Source organism: Mastigoproctus giganteus, chromosome 6, assembly GCF_048544385.1.
Source record: "Mastigoproctus giganteus isolate SK-2022 chromosome 6, ASM4854438v1, whole genome shotgun sequence".
NCBI classification, from domain to species: domain Eukaryota; kingdom Metazoa; phylum Arthropoda; class Arachnida; order Uropygi; family Thelyphonidae; genus Mastigoproctus; species Mastigoproctus giganteus.
The window spans coordinates 172,894,092-172,912,162 of NC_143580.1; the positions used below are offsets into that span (position 1 = coordinate 172,894,092).

The 18,071-nt window shown below is 37.4% G+C and overlaps 1 protein-coding gene across 2 annotated transcripts in view; it reads left to right on the forward strand.

Moving 5' to 3' along the window:
• LOC150084753 (uncharacterized) overlaps positions 1–18,071 on the forward strand; it is a 328,924-nt gene that overhangs the window by 231,119 nt on the left and 79,734 nt on the right. For both annotated transcript variants that reach the window (XM_090375493.1, XM_090375494.1), the window contains exon 13: positions 12,241–12,269. In XM_090375493.1, coding sequence (XP_090231619.1) covers positions 12,241–12,269 — 29 coding nt within the window. The remainder of the gene's footprint in view (positions 1–12,240; positions 12,270–18,071) is intronic.

Sequence of the window (18,071 nt, forward strand, 5' to 3'; positions counted from 1 at the left end):
TTTCTATTGCACTTTCAAATAAATTCATGAAGTTTTCTGATTTTAGAACAAGGTGAAAAGCCAAGAATATTTCATTCATCTGCTGAAATCTTTCTTGTGAGCTAATGATAGCTATATCAGTCATTGTATTAAAAAATTCCATTTCAAACTTTTTGGTTGGATCAGTAGAGCATTCATCTGAAGTTTCCTAGCTAAACTCACACTTCTGGAAACACTGATGATACTTCCAACTAAGTTGCAATGCCTATAGCTTTATCGATACCCAATTTAAATCCTGATGTTCTAAATTCATTTAGTTGACTAAGACACATTCTATCAATATACGCATTATAGCCTAAGTTGCTGATGCGCCAATAAAACTCAACTAACTCTATCAATATAATTGCAATGTTCATATCAATTGTACTACTTTTCATTGCTTTATTTACTTTATTTATAATACTCGATGTTTCATACCAAACACTTATAATAAATTTAAAAGAAGTAATTTCTGTTAACAAACATTGTAGTTCAGACTGCAGTTTTGCATCTTTTCCTTTGGCCTGTTCCTTGATTTCATTTAATGCAGTTGTAATATCCCATAACTGATATTGTACTGCTTCAACATCTTTTATCATTCCTTCCCATCTTGTTTCTGGTAGAGATTTCACAGTAATTTTTACGTGGCTTTTTAAAATATCCCACCTACATGGCAAAGCAGCGCAAATCACCTATAATCTTTGTAATATTCCAAAAAATAATTCTGCTGTTGTTGAAGAATGTGCTGCATCAGATACAACTAAATTTAAATTATGCACGACACACAGAACATAAAAAGCTCTTCTATTTTCTTTTAAAATTCTTGCTTGTATGCCATTACATTTACCTATCGTGTTACTACCGTTATCATATCCTTGGCCACTGCAGTTACTTAGGTCGATGTTGTTTGTTTCTAACATTTTTAGTATCGATTCTGTTAGTCCTTTTCTCTGAAGTATCTTGAATGTCTAAGTATCCCAAGAAATGTTCACAAATTTTTATAGTGCAGCTAGACATAGAAACAAATCTAATTGTGACCGTCATTTGTTCCACTTAACTTACATCCAAGGTACAATCTAAAATAATTGAATAATATTTTGCATCGCAAACTCTTCTACAAAAATCTCTTTTAATACCATTCTACCTATAATTTCAGTTAATTCATTTTGCTTTTAGCTACTCAAATAATGTGCATTTGTACATTGTTTACTTTCTATTTGATGAACATGTTCATTAAGTATTGGGTCAAATTTAGACAATAACTTTGTCCCAAAAAATTTCCATTATTTGGTTCAAATAATTTTTCATTGCTTCCTCTCAATGCTGAATTTCGTGAAGCTAAAAATTTAATTATCTCAATTACTCTTGATTTTTTATTTTTTATTTATTTTTTTTTAAGGAGTCCTTATGTGCTGTTATGTAATAACCAAAAGATTCCCACCAATTTCTCCCCCATTTGGAATTTAGCACGTATTAAGTTTCCACATGCACTGAAATGCATTTCAGGAACCCAACCCGTATATAACACAAGCGAGCTCTCTTCCCCCCCCCCCCACTGTAGCTAACTGAAGACGAGGAATCTCGAAAGTCGCTCGTGCGCGACTATTAGCTTCTATTTTTTCTTCATTTAATTTAATTTAATTTAATTAGGGAACCATAGAATGGAAGGTGCACTTTCCTTTCTTAAAAATCTTTTTTATAGCCCATAACTTAGTTTTAAACACATAATCCCTGTAAGTTATTAGAATCCTATAACCACTATGTATGTGGTAAAACTCTCCACCAGCTAAGCGGATTACTATGAGGTGAGTGCTGAAAATTAAGCTAAGCTATACATACGATCTAGTTATCTCAATTACTTGTTCCAAAATCATTCTCCAGTATTTTTTTTTTTTCTCTATCAAATTTTGATTTACAACATCCATAATTTTATTGGATTTTAACCAGAGCTCTAATTCCTTCCACTGTTGCATGCATATTTTGTGATTTTGAGAGTTCTCATGCGAGCTTAAGCCATCTTTTAAATGATGCGAAGAATGGAACCCAGTGGTTTTCAATAGAATATTTGCATGATTAAATAACTTGCAGCAAAAGCAGAAAGTGGTGTACTTTTTTTTCCCAAGTATATCAACCATGTCCTTTCAAGCTTTTCACCATTTTTAAAGGTCCTGAAACAATGCTCAGTTGTAAACCATCAGTGATAAGCATCAATGGGATGCAGCTTTGATTTTTCTATTTTGGGCAGTCCCATTCGAACTAATTCAACTCTTATAGAATCTTTTATTATCTCTAGCCTTTACAGTGAACTCTTACACCTACAATGAAAGCAACGAGGAGATGGGGGAAACCCCTGGTGCCGTTAGACCTGAACACACTATACACTATCTCTGGCCAGGCATCGGGATCATTTAAATTGTAAATTATATCTTCACTTTCGATCTTCAACTTTTCAGCAGTTGATTCATTTTATTCTGAAAAACTGAAGTTAAAAGTAAGTTAACTTCTGTGGCACATTCTTGTACTTCCAGTACAAATACACTATTTTTTTTCATCACTACATCACTAGATACATTTTCCTTTCCATCAGTTGTTGATTTATTCTTATAGCCCACAATCTATTATTTCTTATTTTTTGATGATAATAAAAGAATTTGAAATTAAATAATATTATAAACTTTATTTAATATAATTGTAATCTATGACTAACATTACAGGTAAACGCTCAAATTGATTTGATTTGTATGAAAAATATTTACACAGTAATCCACTGTCTGTCGCGACTGGAATACTGTATACTTGAGGACGTGGCTACTTAAGTACCTCTATTCTCTGGAATAGGGGTTAGGAAGTAAAGAGAACATGCATAATTTTTTTTACCAGTGTGACCACAGTCCATCAGGCGCCTCCGTAGCCAGGTGGGAAGGAGCAGCAGTGCGTAGCACACGCTTCTTGATTAGACCGAGGTTCGAGCCCGTCACCACCAAATACGGAGGATGCGGAAAGGTCAGGGAATGACCACCGCATATCCCGGAGCAATATGGCCTTAGTGCTCCTAAAAAAAAAAAAAAAACAGTCCATAATTCATCTATCCTGAACGAGACCAACTGGACAGACATTATTTGCACCTCTGGCCTTTAGGCAATTAGAAAGCACGAATTAAGGGTTAAATGGGGTTACCATTCTGCAATGTAGTGGTGCTTGCTTCATCTTCAAGTTACATACTAGTACAAGTTATATGCACTGTCAGTCAGATGCCTATTTACCTTATCCTTCTGCAAAATTGTTTGGTCCGGTTGCCAAGGCACTGAAATATGTTCAGCTCCTCAGCAGACATTATTGTGCTCTGTCTAGTACAAGTTGCAACTTGTAATGTACTGCATTAGTGCGCATGTATCTTTCATCTCATTCAAGGCGATATGATGTCACATTCAGAGCAAAGTGAACAGTTTTAAATGTGACTATGCATTATTGTAGATTTTTGTTGCATTAAAACTAGGTTTGAATAATAAAAATTGGAAAAAATTAAATTTTTGTAACATCCATTAGAAAATAAATAAATTTATTGTAATATAAATAAACAAATATTGATTTTTTTTTTTTTTTTTTTTTTGTATATAATTAAAGTATTATATTAAGAAACAAACATTTTTTTTATATTTAAGAAAAATTAAAATATCATCCAAATTCAGGCCCCCTACATTCCCGGGCCCCGGGAGACTGCTTAGTCCGCCTGTACCTAGGTGCAGTCTCCATACTTGAACACAGTATGGAGACTGCACCCAGTGCTGTACCCATACTTGAACACAGTATTCCAAGTATGGTCTAACAGTAGCCTTATAAAATGGGATTACTATGTCCTTATCTCTACTAGCAATTGTTCGATAAATCATCGATAGGACACCATGGGCCTTCATTGCAACCAGTCTACAATGCTCGGAGAACTTCATGTCTGATCGTATTGTAATACCCAATCCCCTTTCCTCCACTACCGGCTTTAGTTCAACTCCACCAAGTGTATAAGTTATTTTGTGGGTTACTGTACCCCAGGTGCAATACTAAGGTATTGCACCTGGGGTACAGTAACACACTTTGCTGGATTAAAGCATAGCTGCCATTTTTCTGAAGAAGCTCTGCTTGGCAGTGATCATTAACTACTCTACCAATCTTTACATCATCTGCAAATTTAGACATCACGCCCTCTATGTCATTTATAAAAATCAAAAACAACAGTGGTCTTAATACTGATCCTTGGGGAACCCCACTTCTGACATCAACCCAATCTGAGGAATGACCATTTATCACAACCCTCTGCCTCCTGCCCTGAAGCGATCCAGCTATCCATCTAAGGATTTTCCATGTGATTCCAACCTCTTCCAGTTTATAAAGTAACTGTTCATGTGGGACTGAGTCAAATGCTTTGCTGAAATCCAAATAAACAATGTCGAAGTTATTCTCTAAGTCCAGCTCTTGAGTGATCCTGTCAAAATAACTAACCAGATTAGTTAAACATGATTTTCCCTTTACAAAACTATGCTTGAGTATCCTTCAGAATTCCATTTCTATCTAAATAATCCTGAATTCCACCCTTGATCATTGTCTCCATGATTTTCCCTACTGCTGAAGTTAGAACCAGCCGGTAATTTCCCACTTCACTCTTAGAACTGCCCTTATGTATTGGAGGTACATTGGCCTTTTTCCAATCCATTTTCCAATTATATTAAATAAAAGATAAAAACTTATGCAATTTCATCACATAGTCATGTTTTAGGAGAAAATTCATAGTGCCTACCTGTTTTGATAACACTCCACATCTGTTTTTTCCTTAGATCTGACTGAAGACATCAAAATAATTTGCAAGGAAAATATAACTCACCATAGCAAAAATTGAGTAATTTGAGGGTGAATGAAACTTTCTACACCAGGCAGGAAAAGGATGTGTGCAGAGGGACTGGAGGTAAATCATGTGGTCTTATTCCTGATTTTTACTTTTTGGCACCAAAGGAACAGTGCACCTATGGAGAAAATCACACAAAGCATTGGAACCGTCCTATTATGTACTGCCAGTATATAGGCTGCTGAAAGAGATGTAATGGCATGAGGCAGGTTTTTGTAGCATACCCTTGGTTCTCCTGATCTCACTGGAATGATCCTGTGAACTCCAAAGCATATCTGGTTACCCTGTAATTGGTTATACAGTTTTCTGTCTGACCACTCACTACTTGTGATGGTAGACAGTGCTCTGTTTTTTAACTTCTCCGCTAATGCAGGCATTCCCCAAGGTTCAGTTCTTTCTCGCACTCTTTTCCTTTTGACCAGAAATCCTATCCATAGTTTTTCTGATGATAGCACATTGCATTCCACCTTTCAGTTTGAGAAACTTTGCCCTGCACATCAGCTTAAACTTCTCGAATACCCACTACCAATTCCCTAAATTCTGATCTCCAGGTAATTCTCCAGTGGAGCTAAGATAATTTAGTTGATTTCTTCCTTCTAAAACTCAATCCTGCCTTCTATCTCACAAAAAGAATTCTTCTGCTCCTATGTTTATCTTTGATGATACTCAGATTTCTTAACAAGGTCCCATGTATTAGGGAATGCCCTGACTAATCTCTCTCTCTCTCTCTCTCCATAAGCACATCACAAATATTGCTTCCTCTGCATCTAAAAAAACTGTTCTGTTTTCTCGTTCACTCTCAGCATTACTTTTCTTGTACGAATCAAAAATCTGCACTACCCTGAATATTGTTTCCATATCTGGGGTAGTGCCCCCAAAATCTCTCTTAGGCTTCTAGATTCCATTCAAAAAAGAGGGCAGTTAGTTTAATAATGACCCATCTTTAATAAAGTCTCCACTCTGTCTCATAAACATTCTGTTTCTGCTGCATGCCTTTTCTATAGATACTTCCATGGGCACTATTCTTCTGAATTGACTACTATAATTTTCTTTCTCCCCCCCAAAGTAGTCTGAACACATGCCACAACCAGTCAACATCCTTTTACTGCCCAACTTCAAACTCATAGAACCAACTTTTCTTCTTCCTCATTTATTTCAACTTTAGTTGTCTGGAACAATCTCCCTTCATATGTATTCCCTGAAAATTACAATCTACAGAGATTCAAGTCTAATATAAACAAGTATCTTCTTTCATCTTCTCAACCTTCAGTCCATGCATGGTACTCGGTACTATAGGTTCTAATAACTGTCGTGCTTGAGTTTTCATTAAAAAAATAAATAAATAAAAATAAATCTGGATATTGTTTTGAAACAGTTACACCTGTCCGTTTTGCATGATGGCCCTTATGGACAGGGGCACTTTCAAGATTTCAGTGCAACCATCCTCTGTACCAGATGTATGAAAGTGTGTTTGAGGAACATGAGTAAAACTTCAGACATCTGCCTTGGCAAGTCCTATTCCTGAGTCTCTGTCCCACTGAGTATCTCCTGGGGTGAAATGGAAAGACATGTTTATCAGCACAATCCACATCACTGCAGGAATTAATGACAGTTTTGTTACATGAATGTTTCATTATTTGGTTCTAATCTTTCCCATGCCATTTTTCGGCACTCTGACTGCATTCCAACTTTTGTTAAAACAATGAATCAAGCTGACAACTGTCCAGTACAAACACTTAATTGTTTGTCCCTCATAGAACTTGTAGAATGTACACTACTTTCCAAAAAGTATCCAGACATCCCTGTTTTCATAGACCATTGATCTTGCTGGATAAACAAGTGACTAAGACAGGTATAGGAGAGAGACATGTGAACCACACAAGTTAGTTCTCATCGTGGCACATAGAGCTGAATAAAAAGGGCATATTATTGTTGAATATCACATTGCTTGCCTGTTGATGTGTGCAATTGCCGACAGTCTACACTAGTGGTTCCCTAGCTACTGAGATCTACAGCCCCCTTCAAAAATGAAAAAACATTCACGGACCCACTCTATGTATGCATAATGTTTAGCATTAGTAGAGGCATATGATGCAAGAAAGCAAACTTATGCAGCATCAGCCACACAAAAAAAAAAAAAAAAAAAAAAAAAACCACTTCCATTTCACTCCTCCGTTCGAAATACCTGTCCAGCTGAGCCTTAAATTTATTTAGGCTATCAACTTCCACAACAGAGGATGGAAGTCTGTTCCACCACCCAACTATCCACTGGCTAAAGGCCAATTTCCACACATCTATCCTACATCTGTCTTTCCTCAATCTGAATTTATGCCCTCTCAGGTTATTATTTTGAGCAAGAGGAAGAATCCCATCGGCATTGAGCATGCTCAAGCCATTAAAGGCTTTATACACCTCTATCAGATCACCTCGCCGGTGCCTAGTCTCCAGACACTGTAATTTGCAAAACTTAAGCCTTTCTTCCTAAGAGCAACCCTTTGTTCCATTCACTAATCTTGTTACCCTTCTCTGTACTAGTTCCAGCAGCTCTACATCCTTCTTGAAATGAGGCCTCCAGACCTGTATACAGTACTCAAGGTGTGGCCTGACCATTGCCTTATACAAGGGAATAATCACCTCCTTATCCCTGCTAGAAAAATTCCTGTATATCATTGACAAGACACCATGATTTACTCTTGCAGCCCATCTGCACTGCTCAGAGAACTTCATATCTGCCTGCACAATTACCCCCAGGTCCTTTTCATTCTCTACCACTGTCAGTGTAGTACCACAGAGTTGATACGTTGCTCTGGGGTTGCTGTTTCCCATGTAGTACTTTACATTTGTCAATGGTAAACTTCATTTGCCATCTCTCAGCCCATCTGCTCAACCTTTCCAGATCCTGTTGCAGCAGCAGCATAGCATCAGTAGTGTCCTTAACAACCCTGCCAACCTTTGTATCGTCTGCAAACTTGGACATTAAGCTTGATGTACCATCATCAATATCATTTATAAATACAGAAAACAATAATGGAGCCAACACTAAATGCTGAGGGACTCCACTAATAACATTAGTCCACGATGAGCAGTGTCCATTGATTACCACTCTCTGCCTTCTCCCACTCAACCATCCCTTTATCCACAGCAGCAATTTGCCTCCAGTGCCACACTGCTCCAATTTGTGCAGCAGTCTTCCATGTGCAACAGTATCAAAAGCCTTTCTAAGATCCAAATATATATCAAAGTTATTCCCTGCATCCAGTTCTTTTATGACTGCATCATAGTATCCAATCAAATTGGTCAGGCAAGACTTCCCCTTAACAAAACCATGCTGTGTCCGAGCTATAACTGAATTCTTGTCTAGATGATCCTGCAGTGCTTCTTTAACCAGTGCCTCCACTAATTTTCCTGGTTCTTAGTTGGTATGTAACACCTAGTGTGAATTGGGGTCACATTTGCACTTCTCCAGTCTACGGGTACCTCCCCTGAGTCCAAGGAAGCTCTCATAATTATGACTAACGGTTTACTTACTTCCTTTGCTGCCTCCTTTAATATAACTGGATAGATCCCATCCACCCCGGGTGCCTTTCTTGTGTTTATCTTCAACAGTTTCTCCTCCACTTTACTCCCAGTTATTTCAAGATTCTGTAGCTTACTGCCAGAGTTGAATACACCTCTGGCATTCTCCTCACTGAATAACTCCTCATGTGTGAATGTCGATGCAAAATATTCATTTAGTTTGTTAGCTATCTGAGCAGGATCATCAAACAGTTGAACCATCGATATCAAGTGGATCAATCTGATTCATCCCCTTCCTTCTAGAGTTTACATAAGTAAAGAACTCTTTTCTGTTTTTCTTTGCATCCTTTGCCAAAGATTTCTCATAATCTGCCTTCGCCTGCCTAACCTCCTTTGTAACTTAGTTACAGATCAGCTTATATCTATCATAGGCTTCTGTGTCACATGTTAATTTATACAGGGTGATTCACTACCAGTGCGACAAACTTGCAGGAGGTGTAGGGGGCATAAAGATGAATCAGAATCACATAGCATTGCAGTGCCCGAAATGCCTTCATCATGCAGTAAAGGACGTTGAACGGGAGGTCACGTGAACAGCGATTCCGCTGGAAGTCAGCATTTGCGAACCATTTCTGTTGAAGAAACCAAGTAGCAAAAGTCCTCCGGAGTGGATAATCTGCAGGCTCCAATGATTGGACGTGTTGCAGATGGTATGAACTCATTTGGTTTGTTGACAGTATCCTCCATACAGTGGATTGGGAAATATCCAATCGTTGGCCTATCGCTCGAGTACTCGTACTCGGATTGCCTTCTGCAAGACGTAGGACATTCTCCTCATTGTCTGGCGTCCTCGTCGTTCGCTCTCGATTCATGGTACCTCTCGTGAAACAACCAGTCTCACGTAACCTTCTGTGCACACATGCGAAAATCATATGATGAGGCGCATGCCTGTGTGGGAAACGTTCCTGGTACAAGCGCAGAGCAGTGGGCCCATTACATTCCACAGCTCCATACGCGAAGTGCATGTCGGCCAGTTCAACGTTTGAATACTCGTCCATCCTGCTGTCTCGGGAAACGGTTCACAAATGCTGACTTCCAGCGGGATCGCTGTTCACGCGACCTCCCGTTCAACGTCCTCTACCGCCTGACGAAGGCATTTCGGACTCTGCAATGCTATGTGATTCCGTTTCGTCTTTGTGCCCCCTACGCCTCCTGCAAGTTTGTTGCACTGGTAGTGAATCACCCTGTATGTATCCCATGCATTTTCTTCTCTGCCGTATGTCTCATTAGTTCATCTGACATCCATTTAGGCCTATACCTTGAACAATATTTCTTAGTTGGTATGTAACACCTAGTAGCTTCCAAGATAAGTTCTTTGAATGCTTCCCATTTTGAATTTGCTGTTGGTAACATCATCAGTTGGTCCCACTGTATAGAATTTAAATACTGTCTGAGACCATCGTAGTCACCTTTACGAAAGCAAAAACCCTTCCCTTTACCCCTGATGGTAGTTACCTCTTTGAGTAAATCCCACTTCAGCACACTGTGATCACTGCCACCTAGTGGTTCCTTTATCTGCAGATTCTTAATGCATGAAGAATCACTACTGATAATCAGATCAAGAGTATTACTCCCTCTATTTGCCTCCCGAACATGCTGATGTAGAAAACAATCATCCAATAAATCCCCAAAAGCCTTGCTAATGTGTGATTGACCAACCCACAAATTTCAGTCAATATCTGGGAAATTAAAATCCCCCATTATAAGACTCTGATTTACTGGACCACTCTATTTCCCTGTACAGTTTCTTATTATACTCATCAGAGTCATTAGGCCTATAGCACACTCCTACTCTCAATTTTGATCTCCCATTGCTTATGTCACACCAAACTGACTTGACACTGCACTGTCCAGCGATGTCGACTGGCTTCACTTCCTTGGATTTTATGCGTTTCTTAACTAATTGCATAACCCCTCCTCCCTTCCTATCCTTTCTGTACACATTGTACTCCCTAAATTCCAGTTCTGCATTCCTTATATCTGTGTGACACCATGTGTCTGATATCCGAACAATATCTGCCTTTGATGTTTTGAGCAATACCTCAAATTCACAGATTTATTTACCAAACTCCTAGCATTGGTGTACACGCAAGTATACATGCACCTGTTCTTATTCTTAGCTGCCCTAACACAACCCATGTGTTTACTTGTACCGCAATGACTCCCAGCAGTCTCTGAAATATCCTGCATCTTGTTTTGCAGACTGCTGCTCATTCCCATAGAAGCAGTGCAAGAATCACTTTCACCGCTGCCAGTTGCTACTGTTAATCTATTAGTCCTTGTATTCCCCCAAGCTAGCAGTTTTCCGACCCACCTAACACTGCCTCGATAGCATCAGCAAATATTCTTGCACCAAATGTTCTCTCTCTCTCTCTCTCTCTCTCTCTCTCTCTCTCTCTCTGTGTATGTGTGTGTGTGAGAGAGAGAGAACACTGGATTTTCTGAAAAGAAAATTCAAAGTTTTATGTTTAAAACAATCATCAATTTGCTATACATGGAACAAATAATTTTGACCAGTTCCAGTGGATCATTTTGCGGACCTCTGGAACTGGTCTACAGACTCCAGTTTGGGAATGCTGGTCTACATCATCCAAAGTCAACCATCGGCATGCTCATCATATAAAATGGAACTGCTAGAACTGTCCAGCAATGCATATGAAGACCAAGACAGCTCACTCCATTTGACCAGAAGGTATCTGGAAGAGTAGTATGACAATCGCACTAGATATTCCTAAAAAAAAATGAACCAAAAGTTTAAGGCATCAGGCAGGGTTTGAGGATTTTGTGCACACACAGCCTCAGTTTTCATGGAAGAGTAGCAGTCCATAAACTAGATATCACCAAGTGCATTCAACAGTGTTGCCTTGCATGGAATGAATGCTGTAATTGGTATGTGGAGTGGCGAATCTTGCTACATTCTATTCTGATCAAATGGATGCGTGTGGAAGCTGTCTGAAGAACATCTGCTGCCAGAGTGAATTGTTTGGAGGAGATAGGACTATGTTACAGAGCTCTTTCTCATGGTGTGGCCCAGGACCTTTGGTAGTTGTGTAGGGACCCATGAACAATCATTGCCTACATTAACATTTCCAGTGCTTCCCATGATCCAGGTTTGTACTGACCCATGTTTGTTTCAACAGGATAATGCCTCATTATATACACAGAATATACACAGTCTCAATTTGAACAATATGTGACAAACTCGAATGTTAGATGAGGTTCTGTTCCCTGTTCTGCAGTATAAAAAACCTACCCAGAAGGATGGGGTTTATCAGTATCAGCCAAAGGGAAATGGACATCCTATTGAAGTAAGTGGCAGTGGTATAAATGTGAAACTGATGTACATCCTACATCCTGATAATTTTTGGATGGTAATATATAAGCTGCTATTCTAGTTTGTCTTTCCTCTTTGTATTATCTGTAAAGTGCAGAGAATTGACAAATTCTGTAATGCAAAGCTTCATTTTTTTTTTTTTTTTTTCTGTAATTTTATTGTAGAATATATTATCAGTTGTATCATGGAGTATTGTGATTTTCACTTAGGTTACTTGATACTTACTGGTATCGTGTGTGTGTGTGCACACGTCAGAAATTAATAGTAAAAATTTGAAATATGTTACCAGTCAGTAATCCCAGTTCACCACAGTAAATTAAGGTAAACTAATTATTGAACTAGGGGTGGTTAAGACAGTCCCTTCCCCATTCTACTCTGTTTTGATTGTTTATAATTTTAAAATATATTTTATTTTCAGGTTGAAAATTCAAAACTGCAGTCACACAAGTAAGTTCATTAAAATTATCAATTTTTTTTAATTATTATTATTTAGCTATTAGACTTTATTAAAATATTGCTAATTGGATTTTGCTGTTTGTGTAATGAGAAGTAAATTAAAAAAACACTAAGATTGAACTGTGTTCAATCTTGTAAAATGTTAAAATATTCACAGTACATCTTCAGTTTTATTTTATAGATGATGTTGTATAAACTTACTCCCTTGCAACAAGTTATGTGTTTTAATACCATAAAATTGTATTTTAATTGTCATGTAGAGAAAGTATTTATTTATTATTATGAGTCTCAGTCTCTCTCCCCGCCCCAAGTTGTCACTCATCTGATTGTGTGGCTACCCATTCTCTTGGTGATGTCAAACTGACATGTTGGGGAAAGTTTATTGTGTTGCAATAATTGTTGCAGGTGTGGGAGATAAGACAGACTGTAGATGCCATTCATGTATATTAATTGACCTTTTGGCCAACCTAATTGCCATTGTTTCATTTTTTCCAGTTTACACCTTGTTTGTTGTTTACTAAGCATTTCATTTTGGTTAAAGTCTGGAAAATATCTTGTTTCTTTAAAATTGTTATTAATATTGTATCTTCACTTTTTTGTTAGCTTTTTGGTACTACTTTTAAAGAAATTTTATGCTTTTGTGTAACCTAATGTGGACAGAACTTTTGATACTGCCACTATATATGCAGGTTCTTTTACATTCTTTCAGAAACAGGATAACATATACTTCATTGATTTCCTGTGTGAACTCAACAGGTTTTCTTTCCTCTTTATTTTAAATAGCAAAGGCTAGATTAGCATCTGAATTTTTATATGCGTGTGATGGTTTTCAGAATGTTTCATGGGGTAATCCTATCCATGGATTATTATTTTAAATTGTGGCTTTTGTTAGTGTTTTTTTTTTTTTTTTTTTGTTTTCCTGCCAATTTTGAATCTGTATTTCTATTATATCGAAGAAGTATGCTATCTATGGAAATGGTTAGTAAGTAGCTCCACTTCTTGTTTAAAATCTTCATTTAAGGAAGAATATTTAAACTTTACCACAATCTCCAGAAATCTACCATAAACTGACCTGTATTGGTTGGTTGAGGTAGTTTCTTGTACTATTTTGTTTTCATGTTTAGCTAAAGTCAGATTTGATAAATTCAATCTACTTTGCCTCAACTCATGTCAGAAAAAGATTAGAAGCTATGGTTATCCTGTAATGAGCCTCACTTTTCTTCCTCATTGCTTTAAACTTAAAACAGTAAAACAGAGTAACTGTGTAACAAAAAATATGAACTTTCCTACCTTTTGATGTGTGTTAAGTGATGTATTTGTTTACAACCTCAGTGGTCTGTCTACAAAACTGTATTTGATTATATCTGCAATAAGGCCTCTGAGGTTGGGATTATTCATACCACCAATTTTAAACACACACACACCAACCGTTTATGACTGATTGAATAATGAAAGAAAATAAACTAAAATGATAGAAAAGACTGTAAAATGTGGTCTCGTTTCTCAATGGTTTCTCCCCCTTTATAAAATTTACCTCGGAGGTAGAAATAGATGGTACCCTCCCATTTCTGGACATAATGGTTTATAGGGAAGGCCTCAGACTTCCCTATTATATCTGCAATAAGGCCTCTGAGGTTGGGATTATTCATACCACCAATTTTAAACACACCCACACCAACCGTTTATGACTGATTGAATAATGAAATAAAATAAACTAAAATGATAGAAAAGACTGTAAAATGTGGTCTCGTTTCTCAATGGTTTCTCCCCCTTTATAAAATTTACCTCGGAGGTAGAAATAGATGGTACCCTCCCATTTCTGGACATAATGGTTTATAGGGAAGGCCTCAGGCTTAGAACTAAGGTTTATAGGAAACCAATGTGTAGGGGCCAGTACACACATTATAGGACGGCACAGTATTTTTATGTTTTTATGTATTTTTATGTATTTCTCTGGCCACACTATTTTTATGTCCAACATAAAAATAGTGTGGCCAGAGCACTTTTGGGTAGGGTGAGAACACATTGCAGTACCCCTGAGGAGGAGGAGAAGGAAATTAGGCAAATCACGACGGATCTTATGAGGTGCGGTTACCCTCAGAGGGTCATTGATGAATACAACAGAGAGGAAGAGCCCAATCGGGTAGTTCCGCCTGTACCGCTTACCACAGTGTATGTTCCCTACTATCCGGGCCTGTCAGATCGCATTGCGAGGATGCTTCGCGACTTTCAGACACTCTGTGTGCAGCTTCCGGGCCGGAGGTTGCACACAGTAGTGTCACAGGTCAAAGACCCCATTACTAGGGATTCTAGTAGTGGGGTTGTATATGAGATCACATGCCCGGATTGTGGGGAATGTTACGTGGGGGAGACAGGACAGCGTCTCAAGGACCGTCTGGGGAAACATTCACGAGCGATACGGACCGCAGAGCTCAATAAATCCGCCATTGCCGAGCACTATTGGGAAAAACAACACCAGATTTCCCCCGACAACGCTGTCATCCTTGACCGGGCGCATAGATTCTGGGACCGCAAGTGGCTGGAAAGTCTGTGGATTGGATCCTCTGGTAACAATAGTATAAACAGAGACAGGGGAGTTAGGCTTCACCCCCTTTTTGAGGCGGTGGTTTTGACAAGAGACAAACGTTTTAATTTTCCACGTGTCCAGACCATTTCCGGTTCTGGTACAAGTGAAAAAGGAATGCTGAGTATGCGCCTGGTCATCCACGTGTGCCGTGAACCTGGTATTTAAGGATGTGTCGTTTAAGTCTCACTATTACTGAGGAAGGAGGAAGACACCTCCGAAATTTTATTGTCTTTTTAACTTATTTACTTATTTTACTTTTGTTATAGTTTAGTTTTTTGTAAATAATTAAAAGTTTTTTGTAAATATTATTTTACAGTCTTTTCTATCATTTTATTTTATTTCATTATTCAATCAGTCATAAACGGTTGGTGTGTGTGTTTAAAATTGGCTGTATTTGATTACCTGTGTATAATATTATATATATTTAGTTAATTTTATCTTGTAAATTATCCCAAAGTGAATTGTTAGTTTTTTAAAAGGAAAACACTTAATAGTAGTATTTATAACATTAATACATAAAGCAAATTGCACTTAGCATGTGTGTTTTGCTCCCATTTGACCTTGTATAACGCATTGCTTATCAATGACTGAAAATGTTTCCTAATTTTGCCACCAGTTGGTTGTTAATACTATTGTAAAGTAACACTAATAACAAATATACTTTCAAGTACATGACATGCCTAACAACAATACACTGGGAGATAGAGTGATGGAGAGATAAAATAAAAGTACTAAAAATAATAATGCAGTATCACTGAGAAAAAGAGATAAAATAAGAACAGGTTGAAGTAAAATTCCTTTAATGAACTTGGGAACAAATTAAAATAAAATAAAAGTAATAAATCACAATAGCTTTTGGACAGAAGATGCCCTTCAGTTGTCAGCATTATTATAAAATACAGAATGTCATATGCTCAGCTGTGGTGGTCATGTGCGGTGGAAACTGCATGATACAGTTGCAGGCAACAATTAGTTGTTTGAAGTACAGTTGTAGCTATAACTTTTGGCTAGGCTGTAAGTGCCAACATTTGTCATTTAGGAGAATGGTTGCCTCAGTGATGGGATGGATACAACCTCCTCTGTTTCAGTTAAAGGAAATGCTACAACATGAGATGTGGAGCAATTCCAACTAGACATGACAATGGTAGTTGGCGGGATCGGTCAATAATCTTGATGTCGTTGTGTGGGTCAATGTTGTGCTGGGTAGACCAGATGTGCTCAGCGATCACTAAGTGTTCGAAGTCTGCAGAACGAATTGCTTTCTCATGCTCAGAGATTCTATTTCCAAGTCTTCTGCCAGTTTCACCTACGTAGCAACCAGTGCAGTCATGGCAGGAACCTCCCTCCTTCTTTCACGGTCAACAATGCTGAAATAAACTGCAACTAGCTGTGGAGTCAATCCAGTTGCATATTCAAGGAGTAGAGAAGGGAAAATAGATAATGGGTATATTGTAAAGCATAAATTATCCACTTATTTCTGCAAATATTTTTCAGGAAAATACTAACTCTTTTGATTAGAACACCAATTTTCTTAGGCACATGACTATTCATAAACACATTAAAAACAAGTGACATGATAAAAAATTGTCATTGACCTAATTATTTAAAATTGCCATTATTTAAAACCTTAAGCCATTATTTAAAACCTTAAGCTTATAGATTTTTAGAAATATATCCCTCTGAATGGAAGAAGGAATTCTGAAACAGGGCACTTTATGATTTAAAAGATGTTTAAAAGAAATTGAAAAGTAGGAAAAAATTATACTATAATCTCCAGAGGACAGTGAAACTGAGAATCATTGGTAACTGTAATCATTGGATGTAGAAAGCCAGGTTGGCCTTCCTGGCTTTCTACATCCTCTAGGGATGTATTGGAGAATCTAATACATCCATCTAAGATATCCTGGTTTTGTCCATTCTTTTTACATGTTGTCTGTACTGTTGGATATATTCAGTTATAGGTATAATTTCTAGTCTGTCTAGTATGTCATTGTTTTTTATGTGGTCTAGAAATTTAAATCTTGCAGTGTTCCTTAAAAATTTCATTTCAGCTGAAGTAATTCAGTGTTTATCTTGTTTTTTTGATGATCCAAGATTCACTTCTATATATGGCGCCTCCGTAGCCAGGTGGGAAGGAGCAGCAGTGCGTAGCACATGCTTCTTGATTAGACCGGGGTTCGAGCCCGTCACCACCAAATACGGAGGATGCGGAAAGGTCAGGGAATGACCACTGCACCGGAGCAATATGGCCTTAGTTGCTAATGCTCCTAAAAAAAAAAACCAAAAAAAAAAAAATAACTTCTATATATGAGTATTATGGACTAGTGTCTTGTGTGTCGTATACTTTTATTCTGGTATATCTCTGTACTTATTTTTTGGATTAAAAACATGTTTATTATTCTAAGTGGTCTGTTATAGTGTTGAATTTTGTTACTAATATTTTCTTTTTCATAAGTTAGGATCTGTAGCCAAGATATTTAGAGCAATTTACTTGTTCAAGAATTGTATTACCAATACAAATTTTGCTTTGGATGGGTTCCTTTCCTTGAAAAGCCATGATATTTGTTTTTGCAGTTGATATTTCCATGTTTAATTTTTTTTTTTCAATAAAAGATTTATATATGGTGTATTGAGTATTGTAACTGTCTTCGTTATTGGCCAGGAACCCTGGTCATCAGTATATAGAAAAGTATCAAGGTGATTACCATGTTGTAATGTAATACTTCTGTAGCTCATTAGTCTCCATAATCTGACAATAGCACTGATGTATATGATAAAAAGTAGAGGGATAGGGGCAGCCTTGTCGGATGCCATGATTTATTGGTTTTCAATTTGATATTTCTGTTCTCAATTTAATTGCAATTGAATTCTACCTATATATATTATAGATTGCAGCTGTTATTTTATTGGAGTTTCATCATTAGCTTATTTCTAAAAGTTTATTTCTTTCTGCATGGTCAAAGGCTTTCTTAGTAATTCCAGAGTAAAAAGATATCCATCTGCACAAGATCCGCCTTTCCTGAATCATTTTGTTCTTCTCTAATTTTATCACTACAGTGCCTCTCTAGTTTATTTTTTGTATGGAACTATGGAACCTTTACTTATTAGAAATCTCAATGGGAATGCAGGCATTAAACAGTTGAATATAGTTATTTGAAATGTTTTAGTAGATGTTCTTATATTTCTAGTTTGCTGGCTAAGTGAAG